This window comes from Solanum lycopersicum, chromosome 2, assembly GCF_036512215.1.
Source record: "Solanum lycopersicum chromosome 2, SLM_r2.1".
Lineage (NCBI taxonomy): Eukaryota > Viridiplantae > Streptophyta > Magnoliopsida > Solanales > Solanaceae > Solanum > Solanum lycopersicum.
In genome coordinates, this window is record NC_090801.1 from 53,600,178 (window position 1) to 53,618,293 (window position 18,116).

Genomic DNA, 18,116 nt, shown 5'->3' on the forward strand with positions numbered 1-18,116 from the left:
ATATATCAAACAATGATGGTATCATTAAAAGACTAACAATTTATTACATATTATATACTGTCAAGTTATTAAAGATGTCAGATTAATTCCTTTAAAATATCACTGAGTCATCTATGAGGTTAAGGAGCATCATAGATGACTGAGTAGTATTTTTGTATCAATTCGAAAATAATCCAATTAAGAGCACAAATAATAGTGAAGAAACCTTGACCACCTAAAACAAGAACAAAGTTCTTGTAGAATTAGCAAAGATGAAAATGCAACAAACTAAACAAAGATCTTATCGTGGAAAACCTCCTTGCTCAAGAGAAGAAAAATCATAACCTACACCTCATAGAATTTTCACCAAAACTTTACGAATTTCACAGAACAATTTTAGATTACAAACTCTATGATCAAATGGACTAACACCTCACCTCAATAGTTTACTCAAACTGTTCAATGATTAGCTATAATTGTATACTCTCCAAGAAGCCAAACCCACTTCTTGTTACAAAAACCTAGCGAACACACTTTGACACTTAGGAAAATTGTCCCTAAACAATGGGTTCTAAGTTGAAACAACACAAACTAAGCTTTGAAAGAAAACTTAACTCTAGCTCTTCTTTCTTCTGTCGTCTTGCTCTTTAAGCACCACACTTGCTCTTGCTGCAAATGTTCTCTCAATTTCTGGATTCGCAAAAGTTGTGGTTCTTTGCACAGATTAAACCCTAGTTGAATCCTACCAAAAAAAACTAGTTGTCTTTTTCCTTAAATAAGACTTTCTTCTTTCCAGCTCTTTGTTTGAGGACTGGCACAAGCTTATGAACCTGGTTCACTTTGTCATTATCAAAATTTACTCAGAATATTGTCATGTCATCAAATAGCAATTTAACAAAGTCTAAATCATGTTCTTTGTGGGATCTACTCTAACTTTCGTTAGGTTCTATATTTGAAATTGATGATATTGTTATGTTCTTTAGGGGCAGTACAAGATCTAGTGAAGTTGATATGAAACAGATTAATTTTGTTTGTGAGAAGATGTGATCATAAGGTTAAGGGGAAATAATAGTATTTTTTTTGTTGTATCTACTAAAACTTTAAATTACACAATCAACAAGATGAGGCAAGCTACAAGTTTTTGGGATAAAGGTTTCCCATTCAACTACTTAGTTTAGGAACAAAAAAGATAAAGAGTACTTTGGTGGACTGATGAGTAAAATTGTTAACAAGCTTAGCGGTTGGCATCATGGCATGGTAAACTTCAGTCATATGGAGTAAAACTAAATCTCATTGAACAAGTTTTACATGTTATGCTAGTGTACACCTTGACAACTATGGATCCTTTAAAGGAAACCATCGAACTCATTAATGAAGACTTGGCAAGGTAATTTGAGGGTTCCTCTACTAAAAAGGGTAAGTATCATACTATCACTGGAGCTCATCAAAAAACTAGTGCAAACCTGAAAGTGGTACTGGGAATGGAGTGTTACAAGACATAAGTGATACAGTCGCCACTAAAAGATGGTGGAACATGAGGACTAAACATTTCATCTGTGTTGCATTTTACAAGTATAAAGCCTACAACATAGTACATCTAATGTCTAGGAAAGGGGAGATGGACAATCTCATGACTGGAGGAAGTTGAAAATTATAAAATTGAAGGTTGAATTCAATATTAATTGAAAAGTTAGAAAAGGGTGATTATAGCTTTTGATAGAATGATTGAATAGGTAATGAATCTATTCTATGTTAGTTACCTCAGCTCCGATCCAAAGTCCAATATGATCATCAACGTTAGTGACTTCATGCAAGGAAAGAGTAGAAAGATGAAGAAATTAATTATCATCCTACCAGAAAGTACTATTAATGTCATCATTTTAGTGAACATAAGAAAAGACGTTTAGAAAATTCTATAGGCAGTAATTTTTTAATAAGAATGTGTGACAAATCATCACGACTCCCTACCCTTGAATGAGCTTTATAAATCATATGTAGAAGAGAAAATTTTCAATTTATATATCATTCCTCTCTTAGAGATTGTTGAAAAAGAAATTTCCTTCTAATGAAAATCTGACTAAATTTGGAAAACAAGTGTTAACTATGCATAAATGTTATGAGTCAATGCACTTCTTAGAAGTGGTGGAGGATTAAACCTCTCAATGGGATACAAACCTTTCTACTACACAGAACTCTCATCATGGTCAACTTGGAAATATATGGAAAAATACATGTCTTGTAGATATGAAGACCAAAGAAAATATTGTGGGGGGAAGGGGGGGGGGTGAGATTAAACATCTTTTTTTTTTTAAATTTTAAATAGTGCAATTGATAATTCAATCTGTCAATGCACTCATCAATATAGAGAAAGAAGGTTCCTTACTTGTACTAGTAAGGTTGATATATTCGGATTAACCAGATATAATGTTGATATTTGTAGAAGTTTAAAGTTCAATATATGTTTGTCAAAAGAGATAACAAAAATTATGAACTTGCAATCACAATTATCATTACATCCAAGGATCATATCACTTTATAAGGAGCGGCTAACCAAATTATGAATAACTTAGCTAAAGAGAAGTCAATTCAAAGCATTTAATCTTGATTGCAGCTCATTTGTTTGACCACATGAACTTTCACTTTATTAATATCGACTTTCTAAGGCTCTAGGGAAATCTTAATACCTCAGTTCTATGAAATTAGAAGACACCCAAAACAAACAAATAAAAAATCAAACTATTTGTTGTCATGATCATATCTTGGATCTAGTTTATCTCAATCCTGTCATCATCCTAATTGCACGATGTTTTGTACAAACAACTTTATAGATTTAGTTTAAGCACAATATTTTGTACAAATAACTTTTGTATTTTAGTTCAGCAGAAGACACCAAAAACAAATAAGGAAAATAACCAAATTAATTGTTATCAATGACCATATCTTGAGCTTCATCGCCATCTTCGCCATCTCTAGCCTCTAATACATCGTCATCTCTATTTTCATATTCATCGTTATCTCTAGCTTGAGATACATCGTTATCTCTAGCTTCTAATTCATCGCCATTTCTAACTTCAGATTCGTCGCCATTTCCATCTACTAATACATCGCCATTCCCAGAAGCTTCTAGTACATCAGAATTTCCAACTCTAGACCCAACTCCATCTCTAGCTGCGGATACATCAAAATGTCTAGGCACTCTAATAGTTAGAAACCTATCCTCAGAAATTCTATTCATTTCTGTTATCGATACAGCTAGATCTGTAGTTTCTACTATAATGGCAACATGAAAAACAAATATCACTCTATCTGCATGTATATCACTGCCACCATCATCACCTATTTCATCCTCATCACCTTCTTCATGTGTCTTGTCACATTGTTCGTCTACTGGCATCTTATACCTACAAATCGGACACGATCCATTGATGCCTAACCACGTGTCAATACAAATCGAATGAAAATGATGTTCACAAGGCATCTCCTTAGCTTCCTCGCCAAGTTCAAAATTGGACAAGCAAATAGAGCAATCAATCCCTTCACCTAAAATCTTCACCAACGGTATCGCTTGAATGGAAGCGATTGATGCCGGTAATTGCTCTTCCAAAATAGGTTCTGCATTGATAGGATGAGCTTCGAAGAAGGAGATTGAGTTGTTTGTTGCGTCCACCACTGCCACAATATTCCGTTCATCTTCCGGTGGTGGAATGGATTGGGCGAATCGAAGTATATGATCATAAATCATTGATCTGACTTCAGTTTGGGTTAAGCCTTCGAGAGATGGAATTAACACCGATGCCACCTCCATATCTGGACCTATAGTGTACTAAATGTTAAAAGAGAGAGGCAGATGCCATTTTTTTATTGAAGGATTGTGCTTGATTTATAGGGTTTATTGTTAGCTTTATAAGGAAGATTCTAGAGCTTGGACTTGGGCCCACATTGAGGCTTGATTTTGTCGTATTTGCATTTCCGATTCTCTCATTAAGTATTTTCTATATTTGTACTAATCTAAAAATAATCACCCAATATATTTATTTTTGTACTTTATAAAGGAAACGAAAAACAAAAGAGGAAAAGAATAATTAATAGAAGAAGACTAAAAAATAAAACGGAAGAAAAACTTATACCTATACGCTCCACGTGACTCCACTAAAAAATCATGGCACATATGCTTTAGTGAGGTCACAATGAAGTAAAATAAAGACTTTCATGGTATCTCAAAGTAGGACTATCAAAATAAATCCACATATAGATAACCTGCTTAATTAGTCCATAAATTTAATGAATTTGGCTAAAAAATGATGCTTTGATGAATTGCCATAAGCCTTGAAACACCATCAATAAAGTATGAAATATATGGACGAGTATGAGTCAAATAAATCAAACTTCCAACTAGACTTTTAATCCTACTGCAATTTTTCATTTATATTCATGGGTGTTGTGACAAATTTACAATTGACAAGCCCAATTCTTTGAAGGAGATCTGATGCATATTTCTTTTAAGAACGAATACTTTACCTTCTCCTTATTTCACCTCGAGCCCAAGGAAGTAATGCAACAAACCCGAATCAGTCATCTCAAATTTATTCATTATACTAGATTACAATAGAGTGAGATGAATCTATATAAATTATATCATTAACATAGAGGCATACAAGCAGATTATTGTTAACTCACTTCTTCAATTACAAAGTAGGCTTATTTTCACTCCTTTCAAATCTATTTTGAACAAAATAGGAATTGATTTTGCTATACCAAGTGTGTGGCGTTTGTTTCAACCCATAAAGTGTCTTCCTCAAATGGTACGCATTTTCCTCTTGGCTACTAATTTTGAAACCTTGAGGTTGAGCAACATAAACCTCCTCTCCTGTCAAGTTCACCATTCAAAAAGGATGACTTGACATCAAGTTGATAAAATGACCATTTCATTTGAGCAGCCAAGGCTAAAATTGTTCTTACCGTTTCAAATCCAGTAACATAAGAAAATGTCTCCTCAAAATCAATACCCTGTTGTTGCAAGTATACCTTTGCGACAAGTCTGGCCTTGTTTTTCTGTACACTTCCATCTACATGATACCTTGTTTTGAATATCCAGTTTAACCATCAATTCTTTGTATTGCCATCACTTCTTCCTTCATCGCATTCTTCCACTCCTTATTTTCAATTGCTTCATAAAACATAGGTTCTCAAACAATAAAGCAAATTGACAAGATTGCTTAGAATATCTAGGATTCTCTTTTCAGGTTCTTGTTGATCTTCTTAGTGGAATTGGTCAACTGTTGCAAATGTCTCTGGTTCAATCGCTTGTTCAGGTGAATTAGGAGCAAACTTTTCTCCTTCATTTTTAGAGTCTTCGATGGGTATAAGAATCTCTTTTTGTATTTGTTTTTCATCAAATACAAGAATTCTACTAAATATCACTTTGCATTGAGAGGATTATACAACCTATATGCTTTGGATTCAAGAAAATAACCGATGAAAATATATTTTTGTGATTTTTTATCTAGTTTTTACGAGTTTGAGAGTTAACCAAAGCATAAGCAATAAAACAAAAAAATCTTAAGTAGCTTACTGAAGGACTTGTACCTTTCTAAGCTTCATATGGTGTTTCATTCATCACACAACCTTTGTAGGAGATAGGTTCAGTAAGTACACTGGGTTGCAACTACTTCAGTAAATATGATTCTTACGTTCAGCTACACCATTTTGCTTTGGTGAGTAGTGTGCAGTAAGGTCCTTGTGAATTCCAGATTCTTCACAAAGATGGCCAAATTCGTTAGATAAGAACTCACCAGCTCTATCCGTTCAGAGAGTTTTTGTGCGCAGACCACTTTGATTCTTCACTAGTGCTTTGGATTTTCTAAAATTCTCAAAGGCTTCTGATTTGTATTTTAGGAAATACACCCAACTCATGCGACTAAAATCATCTCTGATGAGGGAAAATATCGACTTCCACCAAAAGATTTAGTACTCATTGGACCACATGAATTAATTTTAGGCAAGTAGTTACTCTCCAAGCCTTTCCAACAAGAAACGACTTTCTACTTTGCTTCCCATTATTCCAACCTTCGCATAAATCAAAAGTATAAATTTTTGGTAATCCAATTACCATACCTTTTTGGCTTAGCAACTTTTTCCCCTAGAAATAAGATGCTCATACCTCAAATGCAACAATTCAGAGTCATTGTCTGCACCAATTACCAAGAAAAAATTCCCACATTTGAAACTTGCTGAAAAATTTTGTTTTCAGCAACGAGAACATTAACGATTACTCGCCCTCGCCCTCGACTATTTCCATGAAATGCACCTTTGCCTCATACTTTTAGATTGGAATGTTTTTTCTACTTGCTTTTTCGCTGACATGTTTATCCTTGATTCATGGGCTTGTAAAAAAACCCATCAATTCATCGAATGGAAATTTTGACAAATCTTTAGACTCCTCAATTGCAACCACAACATGATCAAGCTTAGGAATTGAACTCCCTAAAAACTTCAACAACAATATGATAAGTTATTTGGTCTTTATGTGACCTCATTTGACTAATAAAAGTCATTGCTCTAGACAAAAAATCATTTCCTTTTATGATTAAAATTCAAATTCATGCCAAAGAGTTTGCAGTTTTACAATTTTTAACTTTGATGAGCCCTGAAATTTTGTTTGTAAAGTTCTTCGACCTTGCCTTGAAGTGATGACTGCTGCAATTCGGGAAACCATTGTCTCATGGATTGCCTGTTGAAGAAAGAACAATGCCATTGCGTCCTTCTTTCTATTTTCCTTCGACTGCTGCTCCTCATCCGGACCAGTAAATCCAGTCTCTATCAAGTCCCAAAGATCTTGAGACTTAAATAAAGTTTTCATCTTGATGCTCTAGAATTGATAGCGTTGTCCCATAAAATGGGGTTGGCTGGCTAAGATATGTTCAAAGAACTTCCATTGGAAGCCATGTTGTTTTCTGTTTCTAAGTCACCTGAATCTACACCTTGCGCTGATACTACAAATTTTGGAGAACAGAGATTTCAAGCTCACTCATCTAAAAATGAGAAACTTAAGGACCAAACAACAACTATCCCAGACTAAGTCAAAGTGCAGTAAAATATTAAAAGAAAGCTGCAGTAGTTCTCCTCTTCTTTCACTTGAACCATTTATTCAACAGTGATATGTGTCTACCACACATCCCCAGTTTTACTACCTTTTGTCATTGAACCAAAGCCATGAGAGAAAAGATTTATATCAACTATGATAAGATCAACATATGTGCATCCATCACAAAGTTATCAACAAAATATCCTGGTTGCGCTATAATATGTGTAACTCATTTCTAGCAGTAATGACACTTCTTTTTTCCTATTAGATATGAAATAGCTCTTTATGCCTCTATGACAACCTCTATTAAAAGACAAGCGAGAAGTAGTACTGAACCGGAGCCACATAGAGTTAGTTCCCCTTAAAGCCTTCTTTCGAACTTTCCAACCCCACTGGCACTAGCCTAAAGCCCTGCCTACTCGTCTTTAACTGGCTTATTTGTACCCAGCTACATGATGAAAGTCCCTCGACTAATCGTCACTCGATAGCTCAACGTTGATTGGTACAACCCTGAGTGTGTAGATGAAATTCTACTCGAGTAACAGAAGTGAAAAGATTTCTTAAAAGAAGACAAGTTAAAGTTGACTTAGGACCTGATAAATTTCTTTGAACTTCAACGATGTGGAATTAAAGCCCGCCATAAAGTCATACAACCTGAATTTTAATTACAAATGTTATAAGCTAATGAAGCATAACACTATGGTATGTGAAGATTGAAATGGACATTCTAATGATAAACATGACTTGCCTTCTCTCTCACCACTCATCATATTGCTTCTTTATATCATCATGCTCTTGGGTAACAAAATCAAGTTCTTGGACTCTCGCATTGTACACAAATACTTTGTTCCGATACCTGGTGATAGTGGACAGACACTATTAGTATATCAAGAGAAACTGTAATCCTACAAGTTTTCACTGCATATAAATGTGGACAGGTGCATACTCAGAGATCGAGTCAAGATTTGGATTCATCTATTTTAGTTGAGCTTCTAGAATTTCAACCATCTCCAAAGCACTATTTAGGTCACAAGACTCACCAAGTGTGTCATCCCTCAAAGTTGTTTGAAGCTTTTCTAGTTCCACCGAGTCCTTTTGAATCTTATGTATATAATACAGATAGATACATAAAAGAAATCCACCTTACTGCTCAATATGCTTTCAAAGAGCAATAAGCAAATCATCAAGCTTTTTCTCTTATATTTGCCTTTGAGCTCCAAGTCTTTCTAGGTCTTCTTCATATCTTGTAAGTTGTAATCAGCATCCACATGCAGCTCTAATTAAACTGAATTAGAAACTCATTCCACATAGAAGCAAGAAAGCTTTATAGAGACTTGCACGAAACCTCTTAAGAACACAATTGATCCACGGTTTTCTTCAAAGTTTCATACTCATTTAGCATCATTCAGAGAAGTAGAGTGCTGATCAAAGAGCTAGAGAATAATGAAAAAACATCAAAGAAAACAAAAAGAGTGATAGACAACTTTAATGTATCTTATTATAATCCTCTATAACAAAAAATGCTTTCTGTTCGATCTCTTTGAAGGTATAAAGCAATTCTTCTTTCTCGGCAGCCAGTCTTTCCTTCTATCTCTTTGATTCATCAATCCCTTTTGTTAGTTTCTGTTAGGGATGGTTGGAAGTCACTAATTTATGTTCCATAGTTTTATAAGGATTAGGTTAAATTATAGTCATTAGTTTGAAATAGGATTTAGGTCTCCTACTTCCATAAGAATTAGTTTTCCTATTTATGGCTTTTGATGAATAAATCAGTAAGTTTTAATCCAACAAAAAGCAGGATGTAGATTCTCTCTTTCATTGAACTCTATGGTTTCAGTCTCCTTTGAAGAGCTAAAGAGATCGGAGTTCTCTCTTTTAATGAACTCTAAGGTTTCAGCCTCCTTTTAACGAGCTAATTTATATAACACCCCGTGAATCGATCCTTCCCTAAAGATTTTAACAATTTCTTAATCATTTTCTGTCCTATTTCTATCTGAACTTCGCTACAGTTGTCTGTGCCTTTTTTTATCACTGTCCTGGTGAAGGTAAAATAAAAGCAGCATGAATGGTGTAATTAAATACACAATTTAACATGCACAAGGTCATATCCAATTACAGATTGAATTTTGGTGATCTCTGTCTTTTGATTTTCAAACGCTCACCACCAGCATTCTCTATTTTTTTTCTGAGGCTCTGTCGCCTGAAGCAATTAAATACTTGCTTAAAGCAGCTTTTGCCACTTTCCATGCTTTAGGTAATTACAGAAGCGTCTTGCAAAATGTGCAAATAAAGCAATACTTTACCTTCTCTTTTAATTGTTGTGAACTTTGAGTAAGCCTGTTCATTTCCTTTCTTCAAAAGACATTATTTTCTTGAGTTCCTTCAATAAACAGACTTCATCCAATTGCTTTTTAAAATCATTGTGTTGGGACTTTAAACTGCCGATCTGTCCCAAGGAAACAAATTTCATTTATCTTTAGATGCAAAATTTTGAACCAAGGGTCTATCCGAAACAACTTCTCTACCCCACAAAGGTATAGGCAAGGTATTTACACATTCTACCCTCTTCAACCCCACTCTGGTATTATAATGAACTTTCACCTTATTGGTGTCAACTTTCTATTCAGGCTCTAGGGGAATCTTAAAAGTTTATTTCTATGAAACTAGAAGATGCCCAAAACAAACAAATAAAAAAAAACAAACTATTTGTTGGCAATGACCATATCTTGGAGCTAAGTCATCTCAATACCGTCATCATCCTAATTAAAATTGCACAATATTTTGTACAAACAACTTCATATATTTTAGTTAAGCACGATATTTGTACAAATAACTTTTATATTTTAGTCAAGCAGATGACGCCAAAAACCAATAAGGAAATGACCAAATTAAATGTTACGAATGACCATATCTTGAGCTTCATCGCCATCTCCTCCATCTCCAGCTTCGGATACATCACCATCTCTAGCTTTTGATACATTGTCATCTCTGGCTTCAGATTCATCACCATCTCTAGCTTCATTCATCTCTAGCTTCGAATTCATCGCCATTTTCAGAAGCTTCCAGTACATCGACATTTCCATTTTCAGAAGCTTCCAAACCCATCGCCGGTTTCGAATACATCAGAATGTCTATGGACTCCAACTTCTATCAACCTATCATAGGAAGGTCTATTCATTTATGTTATTGATACTTCTAGATGTGTAGTTTCTGCCATAATAGCAACATTAAAAATAAACATCAACTCTATCTTCTTCCATATCACTGCCACCATCGTCACATATTTCATCTTCATCACTTTCTTCATCTTTCCCCTCACATTGTTCGTCCTCGGACATGATCCATTGATCCCCAACCACTTGTCAATACAAATCGAATGAAAATGATGTTTACAAGGTATCTTCTTAGCTTCCTCGCCAATCTCATAATTGGACAAACAAATAGAGCAATCAATCCCATCACCTAAAATCTTAACCATCTGTATTGCTTCAATGGAAGCAATTGATGTAGGTAATTGCCCTTCCAAAATAGGTTATGCATTCATAGGATGATCTTCGAGGAAAGAGATTGAGTTGTTTGTTGCGTCCACCACTGCCACAACATTACGTTCATCTTCAGATGGTCGAATAAACCGGGCGAATCAAAATATATGAGTATAAATCATTGATCTGATTTAAGTTTGGGTTAGGCCTTCAAGAGATGGAATTAACATCGATGCCACCTCCATATATGGACCTATAGTTTGCTAAATGTTTACGAGAAAGACATACGACATTTTTTATTAAAGGACGGTGCTTGATTTATAGGGTTTATTGATAACTTTGTGAGGAAGTTCCTAAAGCTTGGTACTGAGCCTTCATTGAGGCTTGATATGGTTGTATTTGCACTGCAGGAAAAGGATAATTGATAGAAGACCAAAAAAGAAAACGAAAGAAACACTTATTATCTATATGCTCCACATGACTTCAGAAAAAAATCATGACAAATGTGCCTTGGTGGGGTCACATCACAGTAAATAATATGCGGTCAAATTAATATTTAGCAAACCCTCCCCCCTCCTTCCCTCCCCCCCCCCTTAAATGAACATGCTGTGCAAAAACGACCAAATCGAGCCTCAATGTGGGCCAGTACCAAGCTCTAGAAACTTCCTCACAAAGTTAACAATAAACGCTATAAATCAAGCACCATCCTTCAATAAAAAATATTCTTTGTCTTCCTCGTCAACATTCAATAAACTATAGGTTCAAATATGGAAGTAGCATCGATGTTAATTCCATCTCTCAGATGCCTAAGCCAAACTGAAGTCGGATCAATGATTTATAATCATATACTTCGATTCGCCCAGTCTATTCCACCATGAAGATGAACATAATATAGTGGCAATAATGGACACAACAAACAACTCAATCTCTTTCCTCGATAATCGTCCTATTAATGCAGATGCTGTTATGATAGGAGGGCTAGTACTTGTATACATCGCTTCTATTGAAGCTATACTAATGGTTAAGGTTTTAGCTGAAGGAATTGATCGCAATATTTGTTTATCGAATATAAAAATTGGCGAGAAAGCAAAAGAGATGCTTTGTAAACATCATTTTCATTCGATTTGTATTGACATGTGGTTGAGGATCAATGGACCGTGTCCGATTTGCAGGTATAATATGTCAATGAACGAACAATGTGACAAGAAAGTGGTGAAAATGAAACAAATGATGATAGTAGCAGTGATATTGGGGAAGATAGAGTGATTTTTATTTTTTGTGTTATCATTACACCTGAAAATATACACCAGCTAACAATACCGATAACAAGAATCAATAGACATCCCCGATGATATGTTGATGGGAGTAAGAGTGCATAGACACTTTGATATATCTGAAGCTGTTGGAAATGGCGATGTATCCAAAGCTGGAAATGATGATGTACCCGAAGTTGGAAACAAAATAAAAATGACGATGAATTCTAAGCTAGAGACGACGATGTATTAGAAGCCGGAGATGGCGATGTATCTGAAGCTAGAGATGGTGGAGATTACGATGAATTCAAAGCTCAAGACATAGTCATTGATAACAAATAGTTTGGTTATTTTTCTTATTTGTTTTTGGCGTCTGCGGAGAGTTTTTATGTGTAACCCACTTTGATTCTTCACAAGTATCTTGTATTTTCTAAAATTTTCAAAGGCTTCTACTTTATATTTTAGGAAATACACCCAACTCATGCGACTGAAATCGTGTGATGATGGGAAAAAATCAACTTCCACCAAAACAATCATTATTCATTGAACCACACAAACATGCATGAATTAATTTTAGGCAAGTAGTTACTCTCCATGCCTTTCCAATAGGAAACGACTTTCTACTTTGCTTCCCATTAATGCAACCTTCGCATAAATCAAAAGAATTAATTTTTGGTATCCAAATACCATACCTTTTGGTATAAGCAACTTTCTACCCTTGAATTAAGATGCTCATACCTCATATGCCACAAATTCATACACATTTTTTGCACCAGTTACCAGAGCAAAAATTTCCACATTTGAACTTTTAGCGGAAACATTTTGTTTTCAGCCATGAGAAAATTAACCATTACTCGCCCTAACCCTCGACTATTTCCATGAAATGCACCTCTACCTCGTCCTCTTTCTTTGTTACCTTGTCATGATCTCTTGAATCGAGTGCCTCCGCCGTAGATTAAAATGTTTTTCTTCCTGCTTTTCTAATACATGTTTATTCTTGTCTCATGGGCTTCGGACTCCTAAATTGCAGCCACCACATGATCAAACTTAGAAGTTAAACTCCTTAAAAATTTCAACAACAGTTTGATCAGTTATTTTGTCTCCATGTGAACTGATTAGACTAATAATAGCCATTGCTCTAGACAAAAATTCTTGCACATGTTCATCACCTTTCATGATTTAAAGTTTTGAACTCATGCCGAAGATTTTGAAGTTTTACAACGCTATTTGAAATTCTGTTTGAAAAATTCTCCAAGCTTGCCTTTAAGTGGTGGCTGCTGCAATTCAGGAAATATTGTCCCATGTATTGCCTGTTGAAGGATCTTGAGGCTTAAATAAAGTCTTCATCTTGATGCTCCAGAACTGATAGCTTTGTCCCATAAAATGGGGATGGCCGACTGAGGTATGTTCAGAAAACTTCCATTGGAAGCCATGGTGTTTTTCTGTTATTAGGTCGTCTGAAGCTAAGCCTTGATCTGATACCACAAATGTTGGAGAATAGAGATCTTAAGCTCACTCAAGAACAAAATATTTGAAAGGAAGGAATTAACTAGCAGGAAAGTTGAAGAGGATATATAACAATGTATGATTGCTGGAAGTGTAGGCTATTGGAATTGCAGCTGCTTATCTGATTCTATTTATCAGCAATGATGCCTTTTAAAAAGGCTTACGACTTAACTTAAAGACAAAATTAAAAGGGCGCGCTAACTCAATAGTGCATTCAACTAAAAATAAAAAACTTAATGACCACATAACAACTATCCTAGACTAAGTCGAAGTGCAATAAAATACTAAAAGAAAGTTGCAGTTACTTTCCAGTTCTTCCATTTAAATCATTTATTCAATAGTGATATGTGTCTACCACACATCCCCAGTTTTACTACCTTTTGTCGTTCAACCAAAGCTATGAGAGCAAGGATTTATATCAACTATGATAAGATCAACATATGTGCATCCATTACAAAGTTATCAACAAAATATCTTGGCTACTCTATAATATGTGTAACTCATTCCTAAAAGTAATTTACTTCTCAATGTGTAGATGAAATTCTACTCGAGTAACAGAAGAGAAACTTTCTTAAAAGAAGACAAGTTAAAGTTTAGTTAGGACCTGATACATTTATTTGAACTTCAACGAAATGGTATTAAAGCCCTCCATAAACTCATCCAACCTGAATGTTAGTTACAAATGTTATAAGCTAATGAAGTATCACTGAGACATGTGAAGATTGAAAGGGACATTCTAATGATAAAAATGGCTTGCCTTCTCTTTCTCCACTTGCCATATTGCTTTTTATATCACATGCTCTTAGTAACAAAATCAAGTTCTTGGACTTTCTCATTGCACACAGATAATTTGTTCTGATACATGGTGATAGTGGACACTTAGTATATCGAGAGAAATTGTAATCCTACAAGTTTTCACTGCATATAAATGTTGACTGGTGCATACTCAGAGATCGAGTCAAGATTTGGATTTATCTCTTTTAGTTGAACTTCTAGAATTGCAACGATCTCCAAAGCTTTATTATGGTCATAAGTCTCGCCAAGAATGTCATCCTAAAAGTTGTTTAAAGCTTTTCTGGATCCACCGAGTCCTTTTGATTCCTATACCAAGAGGAACAAATATGTGTATTGACAATAATATCAACGGCAGATATGAGTGTATGTATATAAGATAAATAGATACACAAAAGCTATGGCATCCCAGAAAATGGTAAGAAGTAAGCATTTGAAAGAAATCCAACTTACTGCTCAGTATGCTTTGAAAGAGCAATAAACAAATCATCAAGCTTTTTATTATATCCTTTGCCTTTGAGCTCCAAGTCTTCATAAGTCTTCTTCATATCTTGTAAGTTGTAATCAGCATCCACTTGCAGCTCTAATTGAACTGAATTAGAAACTCATTCCACATAGAAGCAAGAAAGCTTCATAGAGACTGGCACAAAGCCTCTGAAGAATGCAATTGATCTACAGACTTCTTCAAAGTTACATACTTATTTTTAGCATCATGTGGAGAAGCAGAGTGCTGATCAAAGAGCTAGAGAATTATGAAAAGACAACAAAAGGAGCTATAGACAACTTTAATGCAACATTCATAATCATGAAATGCCGAAAGTAAATGGAGATTTCTGTTCTCTTTGACAACAAATGATTTATGTTCGATCTTTGAAGGTACAAAGCAATTTTCTTTCTCGGCAGCCAGACTTTCCTTCTCTTTCTTTGATTCCTCAATCTCTTTTGTGAGTTTCTTAATCATTTTCTGTCTTGTTCCTATCTGAACTTTACTATGGTAGATCTCTATGCCTTTTTTTATCAATGTCCATGTGAAGGAAGGAAAAATAGAAGCAACATGAATGGTGTAATTAAATACACAATTCAATATGCACAAGGTCATATCCACTTATAGATTCAATTTTGGTGATCTTTGTCTTTTGATTTTTCAAACGCTCACCACCAGCATTCTCTATTTCTTTTTCTGAAGTTCTGTCTCCTGAAGTATATAATGTCTATTAACTTTTAATATAAGAAACGAACAACCAAGAAATAATCTATGCATGGCCAAACTTTGCATAACTAATACGTTTATAACTATTAAATGCATTACTAATACTTGTATAGTTCTAGCCAGTTACCAAACAACCCCAGGGGATTCGACACTTAAATCACATTGCATATTCATGCCAAAAGTTCAATCTTGATTGATGAACAATAATTACAGATTCAGGACAAGGTTGCCAGGGTTTTATATTCAGCCATCACAACAAAATGTGACAGAACACATTGCAGCTTTCAAAAAGTATCAACACTTTGGCAACAATAAAAGAGTTTACCATAAAGGTTGAGAACTTACTGCTTCAATGATTCTGCAATCTTCTCAACATATTTGTTGGTTCCAATAATATCTTCTAGATACTCCAGAAAGCCTTCATCATGGGCTGATTGCGCTTTTGGCTTCATCAACGATATTTGCTCAATCTCCCCCTGAAAAATCCAACCACTTCAACCCCATAATGAAACAATATTCCCGAATTTAAGATCAAGCAAGTGATATAAACCAATTATTATCTAAGTGAACCCCTTTCCCCATCAGTTTCATGGTGACCTCTGTATTGTTACTTGACTGGTCATTGACGAAGTATTTAGAGGAATTATCTCGGAATGCCACACATGTTATCACAAGATCACTTCAAGGAACAACTTTGTATGTCTCAGCATCCTTGAATAGAAGAAGAAACACTTGATTCAAAAGTAAAACTGCAACTCTAAATGACCATCTCGAAAAGAGGAAATCATGAACAGATAAATTGTAGATGAACTCTGTAACTTCATTAAGACGCATCTGCGCAGTCTATAATCAAAGATGAAAATGCTAAACTTTTTCAGCTGTTACCAGCGAAACAATCATAATGGTTAGTATTTAGGACTAAGAATTTCAGCATTTAGGATAGACCGGATTTTAGTAGTGCAGCTAATGCTTCTTTTCACTAACAAAAAATGGTTGGATGAAACAGTCAAATCTATGAAGACTACGTTACCTGTTTGGCTCGCTTCCCAAACACGAACAACATTGCGTCAATTTATGTTACTCTTTCCACTACCATTAGGACCACAACTGCAGAAAAGCTCTGAAAGTAAAACGACTTCAATTTCATCTAGACTCAATTACGAAAATCACAGTGAAATTAAAAAAAAACCTAACCTTATGAAATGGGCCAACACGCTGTTCGCCGCCATAAGACTTGATTTTTCTCATGTTCATATCTTTAATGAATAGCCTTGGAGCTCTAGATACACAAAGAGGGGATTCAGCCATCTAATCGTCTGAGATCAACGAGTTCCATTTATACGCCCATTCTTCACCGGTTTAGAGAGTAAACTTCGGCAGAACTCCGGTCAAGCGCTATCGAATTGGCCCGCCACTGGAGTTGTCAAAATTGCAAAATGTGTTTGGTCGGCTAGGTCAGCCAATAAAACCCTTGGATTAGGTGGTGTTGGGCCAAATTTGTTTTGGCTCATACCGAAACGAGGCATTTTAGCGAACCTCATTTGGTCCACTAGCATAGGCTCAACCCGCAAACTTTAAAAGCCAGTTAGTAGGCTATGAGTATTTAAAACTATATTTTTTTTTGTATATTTTTTATAATAACTTTCACATATATCAAATAAAAAATTTATATTTGTATGCTATAGCAAAGTTTGCAAATTGCGCTTCATATCAAACATAGAAACTATATAATTCGCTATACATATAGAGTTGAAGCAAATTGTATAAAACGAAGTGTATAAAACAAGAAATAGAAAGGTGCTTGGGCAGAGAACTGAATAAAAATAAAGTATATAAAACGAATTGTATTATTATAAGTGTATAGAACATTTATATACAATTTGAATTTGTATAAAATGAAAAAGAGAGAAAGACAAAAGAGACTTGACAAGGAATATACAATTAAATCGAATTGTATAAAACGTGAAAGAGAGATTAGATACAATTTGAAAATTGTATAAAACGAGAAAGAGAGAAAGGCAAAAGAAACTAGACACAGGAGTATTTTTATTGTATAATTATAAGTGTATATGACGAAAATATATGTACTTGCATGTGTATATACAATTTTCTCACATTTTATACAAACTGAAATGCAATTTATGCATTTCGCTTCTGTTTGTATAAGTGAGAAAGGTGAGGGTGGCGAACGAGATTTGGGAGAGTGACGAGCAAGATCTAAAAGAGGGGAGAGGGGAATAAAAATATATGTATTTATACAATTTTCTATGCTTTGTACAATTAGAAACACTTTTTATACACTTGTGTTTGTATAAAAAGTGAGCAAGTGAGCGAGAAATTGGAGGAGAGTGTCGAGCGAGATATTTGGGAGAGAGGCGCCTGGAAATTTCTTGCAAACGTTTGCTATGGAGCACAATTAACTCAAACCCTAGTTACTCAATTCATTTTAGGTTATTAGTTTGTTATTATATATAATTTTCCCTATTTTTAATAATGTTTTATTTGTAAAGTTTTTATTAATAAATATTATTATAAATAAAAAATCAAGTCTTTTAAACTAGCTAGTTTTTTTGTGAGAGAAATGGTGAAATGTTTAACATTTTTTTGCTAATTTTATGTTGACTATTATGTATTTTTGCATGTAAATTGAATTGTTTTATTCATAAATGTATTTTTGTAAGTATTTATCGAAGTGTACGATACTTCAATGAAAAATTATACTTATTCATGTTGTGTTCATAAACGTCAATGTTTAATACTCATAGATACTCTTTCTGAGAGAGTAGTATTGTTCATTTATTGATTGAAGG

General features: G+C 34.6%; 2 protein-coding genes across 11 annotated transcripts; both read right to left on the reverse strand.

The window, feature by feature from the left end:
- Window positions 1-280: 280 nt before the first annotated feature.
- On the reverse strand, window positions 281-9,760 carry LOC109119561 (uncharacterized). 4 transcript variants are annotated; one of them, XM_069293459.1, is made up of 4 exons: window positions 8,010-9,760; window positions 7,812-7,919; window positions 7,657-7,717; window positions 281-3,792 (listed from the first exon to the last, which is right to left on the reverse strand). In XM_069293459.1, exon 4 carries the CDS (start codon window positions 3,782-3,784, stop codon window positions 2,897-2,899), a length of 888 nt encoding a protein of 295 aa, XP_069149560.1. In that variant the 5' UTR covers window positions 3,785-3,792; window positions 7,657-7,717; window positions 7,812-7,919; window positions 8,010-9,760; the 3' UTR covers window positions 281-2,896. The 4 variants fall into 4 exon arrangements, with proteins under 4 accessions (XP_069149560.1, XP_069149563.1, XP_069149561.1 ...); XM_069293462.1 differs by having other exon boundaries at window positions 7,824-7,919; window positions 8,104-8,243; XM_069293460.1 differs by having other exon boundaries at window positions 8,104-8,243.
- Window positions 281-16,849, reverse strand: LOC101254061 (structural maintenance of chromosomes protein 4-like). Of its 7 annotated transcripts, XR_011214683.1 has the most exons (9): window positions 16,501-16,849; window positions 16,337-16,426; window positions 15,652-15,782; window positions 14,550-14,679; window positions 14,251-14,405; window positions 14,062-14,159; window positions 13,909-13,969; window positions 1,740-1,783; window positions 281-817 (listed from the first exon to the last, which is right to left on the reverse strand). XR_011214683.1 is itself a non-coding variant. In XM_069293466.1 (8 exons), exons 2-4 carry the CDS (start codon window positions 16,367-16,369, stop codon window positions 14,702-14,704), a joined length of 231 nt encoding a protein of 76 aa, XP_069149567.1. In that variant the 5' UTR covers window positions 16,370-16,426; window positions 16,501-16,849; the 3' UTR covers window positions 281-817; window positions 13,909-13,969; window positions 14,062-14,159; window positions 14,251-14,405; window positions 14,550-14,701. The 7 variants fall into 7 exon arrangements, 5 of the variants coding, with proteins under 5 accessions (XP_069149567.1, XP_069149564.1, XP_069149568.1 ...); XR_002026828.3 differs by lacking the exon at window positions 1,740-1,783 and having other exon boundaries at window positions 281-809; XM_069293466.1 differs by lacking the exon at window positions 1,740-1,783 and having other exon boundaries at window positions 14,550-14,768.
- Between the last annotated feature and the right edge of the window lie 1,267 nt (window positions 16,850-18,116).

Bases quoted from the DNA above. Each gene is read 5' to 3' on its own strand.
- LOC109119561 (XM_069293459.1), bottom strand. From the start codon at position 3,784: ATGGAGGTGGCATCGGTGTTAATTCCATCTCTCGAAGGCTTAACCCAA.
- LOC101254061 (XM_069293466.1), bottom strand. From the start codon at position 16,369: ATGTTGTTCGTGTTTGGGAAGCGAGCCAAACAG. The intron at 15,783-16,336 runs GTAACGTAGTCT...TGGATTTTTCAG, and splicing joins TTGGGAAGCGAGCCAAACAG to GGGGAGATTGAGCAAATATC. The intron at 14,769-15,651 runs GTAAGTTCTCAA...AGAAGTCTGTAG, and splicing joins ATTGCAGAATCATTGAAGCA to ATCAATTGCATTCTTCAGAG.